The 17108-nt window shown below is 45.3% G+C and overlaps 2 protein-coding genes across 4 annotated transcripts in view; one reads left to right on the top strand and one right to left on the bottom strand.

Moving 5' to 3' along the window:
- The window catches only part of LRRC36 (leucine rich repeat containing 36), a gene marked incomplete at its 5' end in the record, with an annotated part of 38200 nt that extends 28255 nt beyond the window's left edge, over positions 1-9945 (top strand). For both annotated transcript variants that reach the window (XM_084861032.1, XM_084861033.1), the window contains 5 exons: positions 2159-2324; positions 3490-3635; positions 4508-4631; positions 7421-7535; positions 9595-9945. In XM_084861032.1, coding sequence (XP_084717158.1) covers positions 2159-2324; positions 3490-3635; positions 4508-4631; positions 7421-7535; positions 9595-9820 — 777 coding nt within the window. In that variant the 3' untranslated portion in view covers positions 9821-9945. The remainder of the gene's footprint in view (positions 1-2158; positions 2325-3489; positions 3636-4507; positions 4632-7420; positions 7536-9594) is intronic.
- A 3339-nt stretch (positions 9946-13284) lies between these two features.
- On the bottom strand, positions 13285-16843 carry TPPP3 (tubulin polymerization promoting protein family member 3). 2 transcript variants are annotated; one of them, XM_084861170.1, is made up of 4 exons: positions 16667-16843; positions 14175-14368; positions 13908-14061; positions 13285-13795 (listed from the first exon to the last, which is right to left on the bottom strand). In XM_084861170.1, the coding sequence occupies exons 2-4, from the start codon at positions 14360-14362 to the stop codon at positions 13607-13609; spliced, it is 531 nt and encodes a 176-aa protein (XP_084717296.1). In that variant the 5' UTR covers positions 14363-14368; positions 16667-16843; the 3' UTR covers positions 13285-13606. The 2 variants fall into 2 exon arrangements, with proteins under 2 accessions (XP_084717296.1, XP_084717297.1); XM_084861171.1 differs by having other exon boundaries at positions 16657-16823.
- Positions 16844-17108: the final 265 nt, after the last annotated feature.

Here is a 17108-nt window from a genome sequence, read left to right on the forward strand (position 1 = left end):
TCCATTTTCCCCATTTTCAGCCACTGGGTACCTATTTTCCCAGAGGAACACTTAGAATATTTGGGATGCTGTATTAGTAAGACATGTTCTAGGAAATTTTTTCACTTCTACTTTGTATATATTGTTAAAATAGCAATTAAAATCTCAAGGCACTATCCTGGATAATCTTAAAAACTCATTCTTTTCTTTCTGTTAGATACTATTTTTATTTTTATGAAGAGCTGTAAAAGAGCTACTTGGATGTAAATATAAAAGAAATATAATGTTCAGTTTCTAGAAAAGTATAAATCAGAAAATAGCTGAAAAGAGCATTTAAAAAGTTATTAAATCTAATTCCATGATGTGCAAAATTAAACTGAACATAAATTTGTGATTAGAAAACTTATTTCTGACCAACTGACTTTAGAATCATAAATTATAAAAACTTATTTTTAAAAGCCATGAGCCATAATTTGCTGAAAATGAAAAGACTCATAAAAATTAATAAAATTACTTCAAAAGTTTATAAAAATTATCCCCAACTCTCACCACATTGTGATAAATGAAAGAAAATCTGTAAAGGGATATATATTCCAAGTTGTCCCATGATATATGCACAATTATCAATACATAAAACCAAGGGCAATAAAAATGTTCATTTTTGACGAATTAGGCCACATGTGTAACTCATGTTATAAATATCACTCTCATCATAGATGCTTCTCTCTCTCTCTTTTCCTCTCTAAAACCAGTAAACATATCCTTGGGTGAGGATTAAATTTAAAAATATAAATAGATACATAGATAGATATTAGTTTTCTCAGTTTAAACTTTCTGTCGTTTTCAAATATTCTAAAATAAGTATTTTAAATGGGGAAACTTTTTTAGAAAATGCAGGTTCACGTATTCAGACTTTAATTTTAAAAGCAATTCAAGCTGTTTCTTCAAGAAGCCTGCGTTCCAACACGCATTGACTTTGGTATTCTGCTTCACAATTGGTGGGCGTAACAGCATCAGCTAATTAATCATCTATAACTTTTTATATCAAAAGAGCCAAAGATTGAGAAATAATTTGGCTGGTTTTTGTTTTGTTTTTGTTATTCCTCGCCGAGGATATTTTTCGATTAATTTTTAGGGAGAGTGGAAGAGAGAGAGAAAGACAGAAATATCGATGTGAGAGAAACACATCGATTGGTTGCTCCTGCATGAGCCCCGACTAGGACCCAGGACAGGGAGGAGCATGCAACCGAGGTGCATGCAGTGCCCTTGACCAGAATTGAACCTGGAACCCTTCAGTCTGCAGGCTGCCACTCTACCCACTGAACCAAACCGGCTAGGTCTAATTTGGCTGTTTTTAATATATATCAGCTTTCTTTTTTCTTCTTCTTTTTTTTTTTTTGTTGTAGTTTTTTTATTTATTTTTACATATTTTATTGATTTTTTTTTGCCCCCCTCCCTCCCTCCCACACATCCCCTCCCTCCCCAGAGTTTTATGTCCATTGGTTGTACTTATATGCATGTATACAAGTCCTTCGGTTATGTCAGCTTTCTTGAAGTTCATGAGACCCTACAGTGAAGATTGGTAAACAGATTTGTCCAGTAAAACCCACAATTTCTTAAATCATTCAGATATGTCTATATATGTATTTACTCATGTCAGAATTAATAAAAAACAATTGTGAATTTTACTGGACAGATCTACCTATACATCTATATATACAATTCTTACTGAATAAAATGTCTTTAGTACTGGGTCCAACAATAACATTTAACATTTAAAATGTTATAAGCTTATTGTAACATAACTCATAACATAAGCTTATTATGAGTTATGCTTTTTACTAAATTATTCCCCATTTTATTTTATGATATATAATAACTTTCTGAAAGTGTTCTGCAATTTAATCTTTTCATATTACATAATATATTGAGCCACTGATGTAGGTGTCAAAAACATTTTTTGTTTTCTTCTCAAAATCTCTACAGAAAATCATGTAAGAAGATACTATTAGCTTTGAAATTGTCCTTGACTATATTATCATATTTGCCTTGGACAAAAATAATATTCTATTCTTTTTTTTCTTTTTTTTTAATGTTAACACTTTAAGCGTCTGAATTCTTATTTCCCTAATTGTGTAAGAATGACGAATGGTTGGGTCTTTTGTTTTTTTTTCTTGAGCCTCTCTCTAGTGACCTGGGCAGTTTGCATGGTTTGCCAGGAAACCACAGTTCCCAGATCTCTGCCAGAACCTCCCATGTGGCCACTGTCCTCAGACAGCTCCTGGAGCTTGTGGATAAGCACTGGACCGGCTCCGGCTCCCTCCTCCTCAACAAGAAGTTTCTGGGTGAGTGCTTTCTCAGTTCTGGGAGAAGGGCTCTGCCTTTGCTTCTGTTCTACAAGGAAAACTGTTCTCGTGATCAGTTACCAAATTTCTCAATAACACAGTAATGGAAAAGTCTGCGTTTTCCTCATAATCTTCTTCCTGTTTGTTTCATCTGCACTCTTCCATCATGTACCAATTATTTTGTTCCTCCTGTAACTTTTTTTTTTCTTTAGTAGTCTTTGGGTAATATGTAGAGTGATGAGATATGTTAACATGACAGAGTGGTCATGTTAATGGTTACAAAGGATTTTATGATCCTCAGGAAAGTGCCGATAATAAATAGTGTAGAAATTAAGTTTGATCATCAGAGTTCTGAGATGCCTGTTCAGATGTTATAATTTGAAAACTTCCAGTGACTAAATGACCTGCTTTGCTTTAGGGCATCTTTCTTTTTAGGAATTTGGGAAAAAATTGTTTTTGCAAACCTTGGCCCCATGTGTTTATTAGTTGTTTAATGGCAGAAAAATTAAAGGAGTTCTTTTTTAAAATATATTTTTTATTGATTTTTTTACAGAAAGGAAAGGAGAGAGGGATAGAAAGTTAGAAACATCGATGAGAGAGAAACATCAATCAGCTGCCTCCTGCACACCTCCTACTGGGGATGTGCCTGCAATCAAGGTACATGCCCTTGACCAGAATCGAACCTGGTACCTTTCAGTCCGCAGGCTGACGCTCTATCCACCTAGCCAAACCGGTTAGGGCTCAAGGAGTTCTTGGTGGTGAAAAAAGTTTAAGTAAAAATTAGAAACTTTAGAGTTATTTAGACTTATCTTTTTATTTTTTAATTTTCTAAATGGATATGCAGGAGAAATCTTAGCACAATTACTTTTATTCCCACAATGACCCTTTGCTCTCACTTTGTAGGAAATTATCCCCAGGAGCCCTCCTCAGTGACTAGAGAATAGCACAGAGCCCGCATTCAGAGGGTCTGCTGTTGTTTCTCCACAGAGGATGTGGGATATAATTTCTCTAATCAAGAAACACTTTTTACAGCCACTTATGAAATTCTTGTAAAAAGAAGATATTAGATTACCTTATTTATGCTGCAGAGCTAGTAGTTATTGACTAGGAATTCTATGCTTTAGCTTTAAGATTGGCCCATGTGCCCAACCTGAATTTTTGGCAGGTCCTGCCCGAGATCTGCTTCTGACTTTGGTAGTCCCTGCTCCTTCTCAGCAGTGGTGTCGCTCACATCCTGAAGATGCGTCCAAAGCCTTCCACAGGAGGGAGATGGAACTGAAGGAGGCTGGGCAGGTGGTCCCTAATGACATGGTATGCCTCTTTCATCTCTCTTTCCTACTTTTCCTTTACTAGAAAAGGACAGTGCAGCAGGAGTAGAACAGCTCTGTACTGTAAAGATCATCATCACCATGAACACCTAGATATTCCTGAACCAAAATACAGAAAAGTCATTCTGGGCAAATCAGGAACACAGAACTTGCCAGGACAGGGGCAAGACAGAGGTTCTACAGGGATGACTCCTTAATCCTAGTCCTCATCCAAAAATTCTAAAGAAAGACTCAAAATGGGAAAAGAAGAAGAAAAATACCCCAGAGTGAAATTGTTTAGGATCATAGCCTTGAAGGTCATGGTTTGATTCTGTGAGGGAAGGCACATGTCTCTGGGATTGTCGTTCCTCCCCTTGTGATGGAGCAGAGAGCCCTGAGCCAGAGGCCAGGCCTCGAGCATCAGGCAGCTGGCTCTGGAAGAGGAAGAAGGGACTCATATTCTTAAGTCTCCCCCACCCCTCAATTTTAAACATTTACCTTTTTGTTGAAAGTATTACATATGTCCCCTTCTTTCCCCATTGACTCCCTCCCTTTTTTCTTAACATTAGAGGATTCTCAAACATCAAGTTCAGTTTCTACAAACTTTAGATAAATGACTCAGAATGCTGGCCACTCGTCAAAATGACCACTTGTTCTGCAACAGTAGTGGATAAGTCACAAGAAAAATTGCAACTCCGTGTGATAAATTTGTTTGCTGCACTTGAGCTATGTTTATCAATGAATTAAAATTCTAGTGAGAGACTGGCCTCCATTCAATTATCACTAAACGGGGGAAAGATTCTTTCAGTCTCTAATTCTTTCAGTCTTATAATTTCAGATTCTTAATGTATTTGTATTTTGTTTGTTGACCCGAAGGAAAGTTTGAAGCAAAAATTGGTCAGAGTGCTGGAGGAAAACCTCATTTTATCAGAAAAAATCCAGCAGTTGGAGGAAGGTGTTACCACCTCAATTGGGAATGGGCACCAGCCCAACACTTATGGTAAGTTCAGGAAAGCAGTGTGTGGTTTAAACAAACAACACAATTGTTTGTTTATAGATGACGCAGTTAATAAGCTTTATTATCTAACGCTCACATGGCGATCTAAATGGACACCATCATCGTATTGCAGGTGACTTATCCGATGATGCTCTTGGTCATTTTAAAGCAGGTACAAATGTTGTCACTATTTTCAGATGATACTTTTTTTCCTGATGATAGCCGAAGATTGTGTTCTTTATAGAAAGTTTGAAAAATATAAGAAAAATAAAACTCCATTACCCATCAATAACAACCATTAGTGTTTTAGTATATTTTCTTTCAACCATACTCCTATTACATACATTTTTAACTCAAAATTAAAATGTGTGCCTTGATTTTTAAAAAATAATTCAATACAACAAAATGTACCCATTTTGCCCTAACCGGTTTGGCTCAGTGGCTAGAAGGAAGGCCTACTCTTGCATGAATTTCATGCATCAGGCCTCTAATTATAAATATATAAAGCTGCATTGTTTAGAATATAAATGATTTTAAAGAATACCCAGCCTGGCTGGTGTTGCTCAGTGGTTATGCATCAACTCAGGAACCAAGCAGTCACCTGTTCATTTCCTGGGCAGGGCACATGCCTGTGCTTCAGATTTGATCCCCAGTAGGGAGTGTGCAGGAGGCAGCCAATTAATGATGTTTCTTTCTCATCAATATTTCTATCTCTCCCTCTCCTCTCTCAAAAAAAAAAAATCAATAAAAACATATTAAAATTTTTTTTCCAAACATTCAAAAGACCTGAAATGAAAGAAAAGACATTAGAGTGAAAATGCTTCTCTGAGATTGTCTTTCTTTCCTTCTGCCAGAACTGAGAGTCCTAATGTTTATACTACAATAAATAATGCAGCTATTAATATCTACATACATAAATCTTGTGTACATTTCAGACTGTTGTCCTAGGGACATTCCTGTCAGTAGAATCAGTGGGTCAAAAGATGGGGACATTCTTTTTAATCTTTATTGTTGAAAGTATTACATATGTCTCCTTTTAAGAAGTGGACATTTTTGAAGCTTTCATTACACATTGCCAAATCACTCCCCAAAAAGATTTTTTCAATTTACACTGACATCAGCAATGAGTGTATTTGAATGCCCTTTTCACTCTATCCTTGTCCACACTGGATAGTTTTTTTAGATTTTTGCCATAGTTATAAGTGAAAAATAATCTGTCAATGAAATTTTGGTTTTGATTTGTACTACTTTATTATTATTTGATTTGTACTACTTTTTTATTATATAAAATACTGGCCTATATAGTTTAGGCCAGTATTTTAGATAAAGTTTACCCTTGGCTTTAACCCTTCAGCTCAGCACCTCTAAGCAAACATTTCAGTTTATACAAGGAACTTGATTTAGAAGTCAGCACTGAATCTCCAGAGTTCAGTCTCATCACTGTCTGATTTTACAAGCTTAAATAATCAAAGCATCTCCACTTACCTACTCTGAAAACAGGTGATTGTTCACTAGATACCTACTTTCAATCAGCCTTGAGGCCCAGTACTGGTGTTGGCTTACTGGTGATAGATACGGCTATTGTAGCTCTGTTTTCCACCTTCTCAAATTTTACTACTCAGAGTGTGATTCACAGATCAGCAAGCTTGTTAGACATGTAGACTATCAGGCCTCACCTCAGTCCTACTGCATCAGAGTCTGTTTTTTAACAAGATTTCCCAGATGATCTGTAAACACACTAAATTTTCTAATGTTTAAGAAGTACAGTTCTATGCTGAAACCGGTTTGGCTCAGTGGATAGAGCATCAGTCTTCAGACTGAGGGGTCCTAAGTTCGATTCCGGTCAAGGGCATGTACTTTGGTTGCAGGCACATCCCCGGTGGGGGATGTGTGGGAGGCAGCTGGTCAATGTATCTCTCTCGTTGATGTTTCTGGCTCTCTGTCCCTCTCCCTTCCTCTCTGTAAAAATCAATAAAATATAAAAATACAAAAAAAGAAATACAGTTCTAGACTTCCTCAGGACCACATGCCTTTAAAAAAAAATACATATATTGGTTATTGATTTCAGAGAGGAAGGGAGAAGGAGAGAGAGAGAAACATCAATGATGAGAAAGAATCATCGATCAGCTGTCTCCTGCACGCCCCACACTGGGGACGGAGCCCACAGCCCAGGCCTGTGCCCCGACCGGGAATTTAACCATGACCTCCTGGTTCATGGGTCGAGATGCTCAACCACTGAGGCACACTGGCCAAGTGAAATTCAAGTGCTTTTACCTACCTCATTATTGCAGCAGTGGTAATATATTTGGGGAACTACATATGAGTGTCTTGGTTACAAATTCAGTTTCTGCAAGCACTCACTGAAATATTACTATGTGGCTGACACAATTCTAGATGTTTTCACATACTCCAGAGAGAATGAAGCACATGTATTCATAAACTAAAATGGAAAATTCAGAGATCCAATAATTATTGACTACTTATGCTAAATGAGGATAGATGTTTCATTGATGCCTTTTAATAGCGCTATTGGGCAGGGTTATTAGGTCTAGTGAACCTCAGAAAAATGAACTAACATGTGGTAATACATGGTTGAATTTTCATTCAGATCTGTTTGATGCTAAATCCCATATTTTTGCCCCCAAATCTGCTGTGTCTAAGGGAAGAAATGGTGTGTGGAGTGTGGAGGTGGGTGCAATGAGGGGGGCCCCCATTCTTCACGATGAACTTAAGCTCTGCTCAAAGACCAGCTGCTTGTTATCCTCTCACCATGGCTACTGTGTTCTTTTTAGATGATCTTCTGCGCAGAAACCAACAGCTGAACGTACAGGTGGCTTGCCTGAACCAGGAGCTTTCGCAGCTGAAAAAGCTGGAGGAGACAGTGGCCCTTCTCCATGAAAGTCAGAGGTAGGAGTGGGTCTCTCTAGCTGGCTTCTGGAAGCAGGTGCTTACTTTCCTTTATCTCCTTTGTTTTACTGGCAAGTTAATATCTATGTACTTTTTAAATTAACTCCATGTTACATGTAAACCACTTGTATCTAGGTCAGTTAGCTCAGTGTTCAAAGCACTCTCTTTTCAGAAAACATGAGGTACTAAATGTCTTAGCTGGAACTGGTGGATTGTACCACCTCAGTACTAAGTAGTTTCTCTTTAGATCCAACAGGATCTTGTTTGAATCAGCATTTTTTATTTTTGGTTGCTCTCTACCCCCAAAATCAGTCACCTAGCTCTTCTGGAAAACACTTGCCTGCTATTGGTCACAGAAAATACATTGACCACCCAGAATAATAGAGAAAGAATCCAATGTCTGTGTTTTCTTTGGAGGAGCTCAGTAGCATCCGCCTCTTCAAAGAATAGTACCCTCAGGATGCAGGCTAGAAAATCAGAAGAGGCCTTAAAACTGTTGGTACATTTAGAGAAGCCCTGGACGTTGTAATTTGACAAACATGTTTACCAGGACTTTCAATGAAATTTAAATATAAAAACCCCATGCCCACATCTTCCGTCTCAAACTTCAATTCCTGATTTTCCTTGGAATAACTTCATATTCAGAGGATTATACTCAGGGCCATTCCAGGTAGCTTTTTAATTTTTTAAACTTTTCATTACAATTATCTCAAACATATAAAAGTTGAGCAAGTAGCATGAAGTCATGGTTCCCACACTCAGGTGTTCATCAGAATCTCCTGAAAAACTTGTTGAAATGAAGATTGCTGGGCCCCACCCCAGAGGTTCTGATTCAGCAGGTCTGGACTGGGAACTGAGAATTTGCATTTCTCACCAATTTCCAGGTGATACTGTTTCAGGTGGTCTGGGACAACACTTTGAGAACATTATGGTGCATCTCTTTAGTGATGTACAGTCAAATTGCTATATTTTAAAGTAACTTGAAAATAATTTTTCCCTATGTTGTTAAGCCATCAATTCAATATACAGATTCAATTTGTTTCAATTTGCTTTTGATTCATAGGAAATTTTTACTATTATTTTTTATTTAATTTTGTTTTATAATTATGTAAAACATTTACATGATCCCAAAGACAAATCTACAAAATGAGGTAAATTCAGGTAAATCTAGCTTCCTTACCTGTCGCCTCTATCCTCTCCTTCCCTCCCACTAGCCTTCCACTGTAGGTGTGGTGTGTAGAGGGGCACTCTAGTACATAAAAAGAGATATAATGATACTTTAGCAGTTTATCTAAGCAATCAGTTCACAGTGGTGTATAGAGGTAGCTCTCATTCCCTTTTAGAGTTGTACTAGAGGCCCAATGCACGAAATTCGTACAAGGAGCTGGGTCCTCGCAGCCCCCCTTGCAGCCCCGACTTTGTTTGGATAGTCGTTCTGCTGTTTGGTCTAATAAGTATATTAGCTCTTTATTATACAGGATGGGACTCCATTGTGTTTTTGTTTAATTATTTCTCTATTGATGGGCACTTAGGTTGGCTGTATTTTGTAGTTACAAACAGTGCTGCAATGAATAGCGTTGTGCATGTATCATTTTTTACTTTCTTATTTTCTTGGCCAGTTTCTGACGGCTTTTATCATTACAAGGTAATTCAGAGTCCAGAAGTATAGCGATGACTAGCACCACTAGGTAATTGCAGAGGCAGTGTAGATTAGAAGTAGGAGTTAAAATTTGGAGATAGAAATTGGAGGCCTGGTCAGGTGCCAATCTCCCAGTGCTTCTACTTACCTCATCATGAAAGTGCTTTGGAACGGATAGAGCAATCACTGTATAAAATGTGAACTATGTTCCTGCTACAGTCAGTCTGGAACATAAACAGAATCATAATGAAGAAAGAAACTGTTGACCTGCCTTTAAAAGAATCCACTCATAAACTGGACAGTTCTATTTAAAGATGTTACTTTTTATATTTTGTATTTGTCTTTAGCTAACATTACAGGTCTGAATGGCATCTACTTTGCTTTTATGATTTCATATCTGCCTTTTCCCCCGTGCCTCAGATCCCTGGTGGTAACTAATGAGTATCTGCTGCAGCAGCTGAATAAAGAGCAAAAAGGTTATTCTGGGAAAGCACTCCTGCCTCCTGAGAAGAGTCATCACTTAGGGAGATCATCACCCTTTGGGAAAAGCGCGCTGTCTTCCTCCTCCCCAGGGGCACATGACACGGGTCAGTATCTAATACAGAGTGTCTCAAACTCTGTCCCAGAGCCTAGTTTATGGAGCTAGCTAGCACTGAATACCTTCTCTGCAGCTTCCCTCTCAGCCACAGGGGACTCTCCGTGTCATTCCCACCAGTGTGGTGGTATTTACCCACAAGATTAAGAAAAAAATATTATTCTGATTACATCGTATTGGTCCTTCTCTTTATTTGTCTTATCTCCTCCCATCAAGTCATTCTTCTGCCCACAGAAATAGTTGGCACTTAGTCCTAGCATCGTATCACATAGGAACATTTGGCTGAAAATGTTTAATAGGAAAAAACACTAGACATTTCCCCCAAGTGTCACTTGAAACTGTGTGGTAGGACATTTAACAAGAACACCCATGACCAGGTGTGTTCTGTGTTAGAAGAAATTTCAGAGAATTCATATGGATTGGTTCATCAAACATATTTTTAGTTTTCTTCCACCATAGTGGAAAGATAAAAAGATCTGGTGTCTGCCCTGGAGATTCAGTCAGGGAGGAAAGCACAAACTGGTGTGATAGAGCTCAAAGCTTGGCATTAGTGCCAAACAGGTCTAAACAAAAGCCTAAAGATGCCCTGAAAAGCGATAGACAGAGACAGAGAGAGGGAGAGGGAGGGAGGGAGGGAGAGAGGGAAGGAAGAAAGAGAGAGAGAGAGAGAGAGAGAGAGAGAGAGAGAGAGATCCATACCCTGGGGAATTGAAGGCATCACTGAAATCTTGTTTGAGTGGAAGCTGCAGAAGAGTGGAATGGGAACATGCAGAGCCTTCTCAGGCCAAGAGTGGAAGAGTCCGGAGCCCCAGAGGGATCATAGAGCAAGGAAGATGTGGGTCACGGTGCCATGAGTATATAAATGGGGGAGCAGTCCATGCCTGGGAGGTGTGGTGTCAGGAAAATGTCTCCTAAAGAAATGTTCTTTTAACTGAGACCAGAGGAATGAGTGGAAGGTTACCAGGCAAAGCACAGGGTCAAAAGCAGAAGCAATGGGGAGAGCTGCAGAGAGAAACAGCATGTGTAAATTCCATGAAGTGGGAAGGAACAAGGTAGCACGGCTCCTTGGGGATTTCACACTGGGAAGGCAGAGGAGTGGCAGATTTGTGTTTGAGAAGCTTTCTTTGTAAGAAGAATCGGGTGATGGTTGTATGTGTGTATGGGGGGAGCAGGGGAAGACATCAAGGAGCTAGAGAGAAGGGAGAAAAGGCTGGTGAAGTCTAGACCAGAGGTGCAGTTTCTTGGTGTTAGCTTTGGGCTCAGCATCCACTGTACTCATGAGTATTCTGTATTTCAGACAAAGGCACCATTTTTCTTTCAATTCTGATGGGTGGGGCATTTTAAAATTCAATGGGAAGAGATAATGAAAGTGGCTCTAGGTGTGTTTCTGCTTCAGGATTGCCCAGATAGCTAATATAGCCAGAGAGTGTACAGGGTGAAGGACTGCAGTCCAATGCCTGATCCAGGCAGTCACCTTATTTTCTAATGTCACTGCTAGTGGCTAGCCATGCCCCAGCCAGGCACCTCTCCAGGGTTGATGGCCGCACTTAGGGAAGTTGACTGTGTTCCTCACTTGCCTTGTAGGGCACTTGGTCCACAGGGTGAGGATAGGGGTTAAAGGTGTGAAGGGAAGGGCCAAAGAATTGTTGGAACTCTGTGAACTCAACATGGAGAGCGGAGATAAATCTCCTGAAGCATCTGGAAAATAGGTGGAAGGGAATTCCTCACTCAAGACCTTGCGTTACTGGGAGAAAGAAGGAAACAGGGCCGGGCCCTCCGGCAAGTGCTGTACCCCAAAGGTGGGGCAGAGCCACTCTGACAGATTTGGCCTTCCTACCAGCTACATGTAGGTTTTAATGACCCTCACCACTCTTCCTTGCCCACGTGGCTTTGCTACCAAGGGTACCCAAAGCTCTCCACCATGAGGGGGCTATGGAGGGTGGAGCAGTGATAACTAAAGGTTGAAGTGCAGTTTGGGTTCTACTGGTAGGCCCGTTGGTCTTTAAGGGTCTTCCTGGTTCTAGATGAGCCTTGATTTCCCTCAGGCTGCATGGCCACTTTTCCAGAGGAGGGGGCTTTACTCCTACAAGGTGGAGTTTCAGGGTTCAGCCAGTTCTCTCTCTGGGTCCCTCGAAGCCACACCGCCAGTCACAGGAGGGCTGAGCTGCTGCTTCCCTACAGGTTGATGGTACTCTCACTTAATCACTTAATAGCCTGGACCAATTTGCAATCCAGTTCAGTTCTTTACACTAAGAGGATATTTTAGCAAGTGAAAGCTAGAAGGCTTTGGGTTTCACTCCCATTATGCTCATGTAAGTAAGTTTACAATTCAAATTCCCCAAGGTTAGAGGAATAATTTTTACCTGGCGGTGTGAGAGGTAGAAATCTCTGAAACTCTTCCCTGAGCAATGCAAGGCCACTGTGGTTGGCCTAATGGGGAGGAGGAGCCCACCGCTGACAGCTGTCAGGCCGGGCTCTACTGTGGCCAGGGGTTCATCCTCCATCCTCTAATCGCCACCTCCCACCCCCAGCTTCCCTGTCCTGAGCCACACTATTTCTCTACATCCCGCACTCCCAAGAGAACTTGCGTTCAAGGATGGGGCTGGATAGCCAGCGAGAGAGCCTGGGATGAGGGAATGAGCAGTTGCACTACTTTGTCCTGTTAGCCAGACCTTTGAGCCTTTTCCTAGCTCCCTTGGGAGCTACTCTCTCCTCGGAAGGCACTCAGCCCCATTCAGCCTGTTTGTCAGCAGGAAGAGAGTTGACCCCAAAGCCTTGGCCTTGTTATAACTCAGAGAGAAGAAAAGGTGAAAAGGTTAATCCAGAAACTCCCAGGAGCTAGAGAGGACCAGAGAGGCCCCCACCCTCCGCCCAACCTGGGATGTTGAACAGGGAGTCAGCAATGAAGAGGCCCCTGGACTGCTGGATGCTCTGCTCCCCTGGCTGGTGTTGGGTGCCAAGCTCTGTCACTGGCCATCCAGTCCCGTTTTTGGTGATCATGCTGGGGCATGGTTCTGCCCTTGCCACCCCCACCCCCCACCCCCCACCCTTTGTTCTCTGGGCCTCAGTTTCCTCAGCTGCAAAATTAGGGAATTAGACTACCTACCCCCTAAGGTCCTTCCTGCACTTTCTGATATTCTGAAGCTGGAGCCCAGAATGGCTCGCCTTGGTAGCCCCCGGGAGTGGGGGCCTGTCAGCAGCCTGAGGCTGAGCCTGGCACTGAGCCCCCTGCCAACACTTGGCCCAGGTCAGATCTGCTGTCTCATCCCTCCTCCTGCTGTGAAAGCAGAGAGGCCGAGACTGAGGCCCTAACTGCAGGAAGGAAGGCTCTGGGTTTCCCTCAGGAGCAGCTCGGGCAGCCTGGCCTGTGCTGATGGAAGAGATGTGTTTGTCTTTTGGGGGCAGGGCCACCAGTGGAAGAATCAGCAGTACGGGAGGCAGGGGAGTGATGACACTGAGGGTCAGTGGGGTGTGAATGTCATTATCCCCACTGTCATATAACTGACCAGGCCATATCGATACAAAAGGTGTCTTTATTGAGGTCTGGGTAAGAATTAGGCACTTGGCCAGAGCAGCAGCTTAAATATGAGGCAAGCAGTCAGGGGTTAGCCATGCCCAGGGCTAGGTTGGGGTGGTGAGGCTATAGGCACAGACTCTCCCCAGAGGGACAGAAGTCATGGAGGGAAGGGGAAGGGGACACAGAGCAGCCTGGGTCAGAGGCCTGGTGGGCTGGCCCAGTGGGGCTGGGCAGGAAGCTCTGGATGGCAGGTCCAGCAGGGAGGGGACTGGGCTCTCTTGCTCCACGTGCCCCTTAGGCCTAGGCCTGAGCCGCTGGCCTCACTTCTTCACCTTAGTGTCGTAGGTGCCAGCATGCTTGTAGGCACTCACGTAGCCACTGTCATCCAGGATGTCCTGCCGCCCGGCGATGCCCTTGCCCTTGCCGCTCTCGTCGAAGCGCTCCTTGTGGGAGCCCGTGTACTTGCTGGTGTCAGTCAGCCGGTCCACAGCACCCCCTGTTTTTGCTTTCTGTTTGGACAGAGTTCCCCAGGAGCACCTGGTTAGGGAGCCCAGCCCTTCCCACCCCCAGCTGAGGTTCCCCACCCCCCCCAGTGTCTCCCTGAGACCACAGGGCACTTACAGTGACGCCCACGTTGGCTGGCTCCTTGCCGGCGACCAGCTGGCAGATGGCATCGAAAGCCTCCTCCTTGCTCTTCCCCTTGAATCGCTTGATGGCCAGCTCTTCTAGGGCCTTCTTGAACTCCTCATAGTTGATGACCCGAGCAGACTTCCCCCTGGCAGATATGTGGACACCATGAGTTCCCCCTTCTCCATGTCCTCCCTGCTTCCAGCCCCCCAACTCCCCACCTTCTGGGAACACCCGAAGCAGGCATTCCCGGGGGCTCACTTGACTTTGGAGAAGACGATGTCCACATCAGTCCCTGTGACAGTCTTTCCATCAGTCACCTTGCAGTCCTTGCACAGCTTGGCCCAGTTCTTGCCGTTCATCTCTTGCCCACTGGCCTTGGGGTCACCATGGATGGCGAACTTGCGGAAGCTCTCCTCCAGCCCAGCCACGTCTGTGCTCGCTGCCATGCCACCCTACAGGGACCCACCTTGGTCACTTCCCAGCCAGGCTGTTCCTCCCCTCCCCAGGGCACAGAGCATTGCTGCCTCTACCTCCAAACCTGCAAGGTCTGAGTTGGGGGGCATTTAAGCTACATACCCTCAAGAGCTGGAGCAAGAGCTGCCAGCAGAGAGGGGCCCCTGAGCCCTGAGGCGGGGCCTCAAGAGGAAAGGTCCTATTGTTAATGCCAGCCCCGGCTTGGAGTGGAGTTCAGATGAAATCATGATGCCATACCAGGCTAGGAACAGAGTGGCACTGTCGAGAAAGACTGTGAGGGCAGCTGCTGGGACCATGGCTTTGTCTGGCCTTGGCACAAGGCCTGCTTGGGTGGAAGTGAGGATGGCAGATCAGGCCTCCCTCCCTGGGCATTCCATGCCAAGCTGGGTCAGGGCCAAGCTAGCTTGCTAGTTGGGCAGGTATTTAGTCCGACGGTATCTTTGTCAGGGTCATAAGGATCCAGCAAGACCCAGCCCAGGCTGAGAAGGGAGCTAGAGCACAGGCAGGGGTGCATGCCCTAGGCAGGGTGCAGCTGGCCCAGCCGGGACCTTGTTACTATTTGCTGTTAAACAAAAACATGAGGGGGAAGGAGCCTAGAGCTGGCCTGGCCACAGTTTGTGAAGCCTGGAGACTGTTGCTAAGGGAGGTGGTGCTACTTGGAGAATGTTGCTAAGGGCAGGATGGTGTCAGAGTGGCTCAGGGAGAAGCTCCCAGTGCTGCTGGGCTGGGCTGGGCCGGGCTGGGAACAGGGGCCCACGGGTGGGGCACACCAGCACTCCCAGTGCCTGGGGCACAGCCATGGCTTCCTGGCCCCTTGCCACCCATTGGGGCAGTAACCTCCCAATTTTTGGAGTTTAGGAGGAGCAGGAGATTGGGGGGCTATCATGGGTAGGGGTTATGAGCCCCTAGAGGCATGTTGGCCAGTGGGACTGTGGCCTTGGCCCTGTGATCCTCACACCTGCACTGAAGCATACTTCCCCACCTTCAGCCCTCCATTGAGGCCCCTTGACCACACCCTGAGCACTGCCTACCAACCCATACTCCCACAGCTTGTACTCAGCCTGGCCCTCCACACCCTCAGCCTTATCCCCTGACTACACCCTTCACCCGGTACTCAGACCTCCCGGACCACACCCACAGCCCTGAGACTGAGGGCTTGGACCATTCTCTCAGCATTCACCCTTGACATATATGAATAGCACTGTATCGAAGACTTCCCCAAGAATACCCTCAGCCCTGCGCTGGATGGTCTCCCCACACCCTCCCAGTCCCTCTGCAGTCCTCTGACCACACCCGCAGTGCTGCACTGTGCAACCTAACACAGCCCTGTACTGATGCCTCCCTGACCACACCCTCAGCCCTGCACAGAGCCGCCTCCATCCACACACCCCAGCCCTTCCGAGACCCCAAAGCCTTATAACCCCCTCAACCCTGATCACACACATATACTGCCCCCCCTTATCCGCACACCCACAATCTCAGCCCCACACTGAAGCCCCCAGTCCATACCCACACACTTGCATTTCTAGACTCTCAGGTACTATGTTGGGACCACTTGCACAAGCACACCCACCTCCTCCACTAGTCTCCTGACCACCGTCATGTCTTCAGCAACCATCCTATAACTCTGCCTTTTATACTAGAGTCTCCAGTGAGCACGGCCGGGGCCCCCTCTTCGGCTACCATTGATCCATCCCTAAGTTGCAGTTTCTAGGACTGGAAGCAACCACAGCTGCTACATCGCAGCGACTCTGTCCACAATCCCAGTCCTGCAGGAACCTTCCCTCTCCCTACACTCCCACCTCCCACCAGAGACCCAGCGTTTGGCTCATGAAGGGTAGAGTCTAGAGGAGCTTCCTCCCATAGAATGTTTGTCCTGGGCTAGGGGACTGGCAGGATCCTGCATCCAGCCAGTGCTCACTCCTCTCCGTGGGAAGATGGAGTCTCGGTAATTTCAGGCTGATCAGATAGATCCGGGTCACAGGTTGTATGTAGTCCCAGGGGTCTGCAGGCCATGGATGGAGCAGCCACGCCCGTGAACTGGGGCCACCAGCTTGCTCCCGCTGGGACAGCTGGAGTCATCAATCAGCCCAACACAGAGGTGAGGGGGAGGGGGCGGAACGCCGGGGCCGGGGCAGGGCAGCTCAGCTGGCGTCCTCAGCTCAGTATCCTCCAGGGTTGGGACCCCTTCCAGGCCGCTCCCACCCCCACCCCTTCCTCATCATGCAGGTTACTGGTTAGGGTGGTCGGCGCCCGGGTCTCCTACCGACTTCTACCTCGTGGCTGCTCCTGCAGTGCGCGTTCGACGGACAGAAGGACACAAGAACGGACCCACTGACGCGGGAGACCGGGCGGCTCTGCAGCTCCGCTCCCTGCCGGCTCCGGGGCGGGACTGCAGCCCGGGCGGCTCCGCTGTATTATCCCCTGTTTCTCGGTCTCCATAGAGACGGCGAGTCCCACCCCCAGGGCTGTCTCGGCAGAGTGACCAAGGTCACGCTGGCTCCACCCACCGGACCCCGCCCCATCGGCGCCCGCGATCCGCAGGGGCGGAGCTGCGGCTACAGCCTCCTCCGTCTGCTCCCCGGCAGCTCCGCGGCCTTTGCGGGCCGGGAGGCCAGCCCTCTGCAGTTCTGGAAATCCTCGATGGCTCCCTAATGGGAAAGCCGCCCCCCATTCTGGGCCCCACCCAAAGTTCAAAGCAGGTCTCTGCCTCCAGGA

The sequence above is a fragment of the Pipistrellus hanaki genome (assembly GCF_964339955.1).
Source record: "Pipistrellus hanaki genome assembly, chromosome: 15".
NCBI lineage: Eukaryota > Metazoa > Chordata > Mammalia > Chiroptera > Vespertilionidae > Pipistrellus > Pipistrellus hanaki.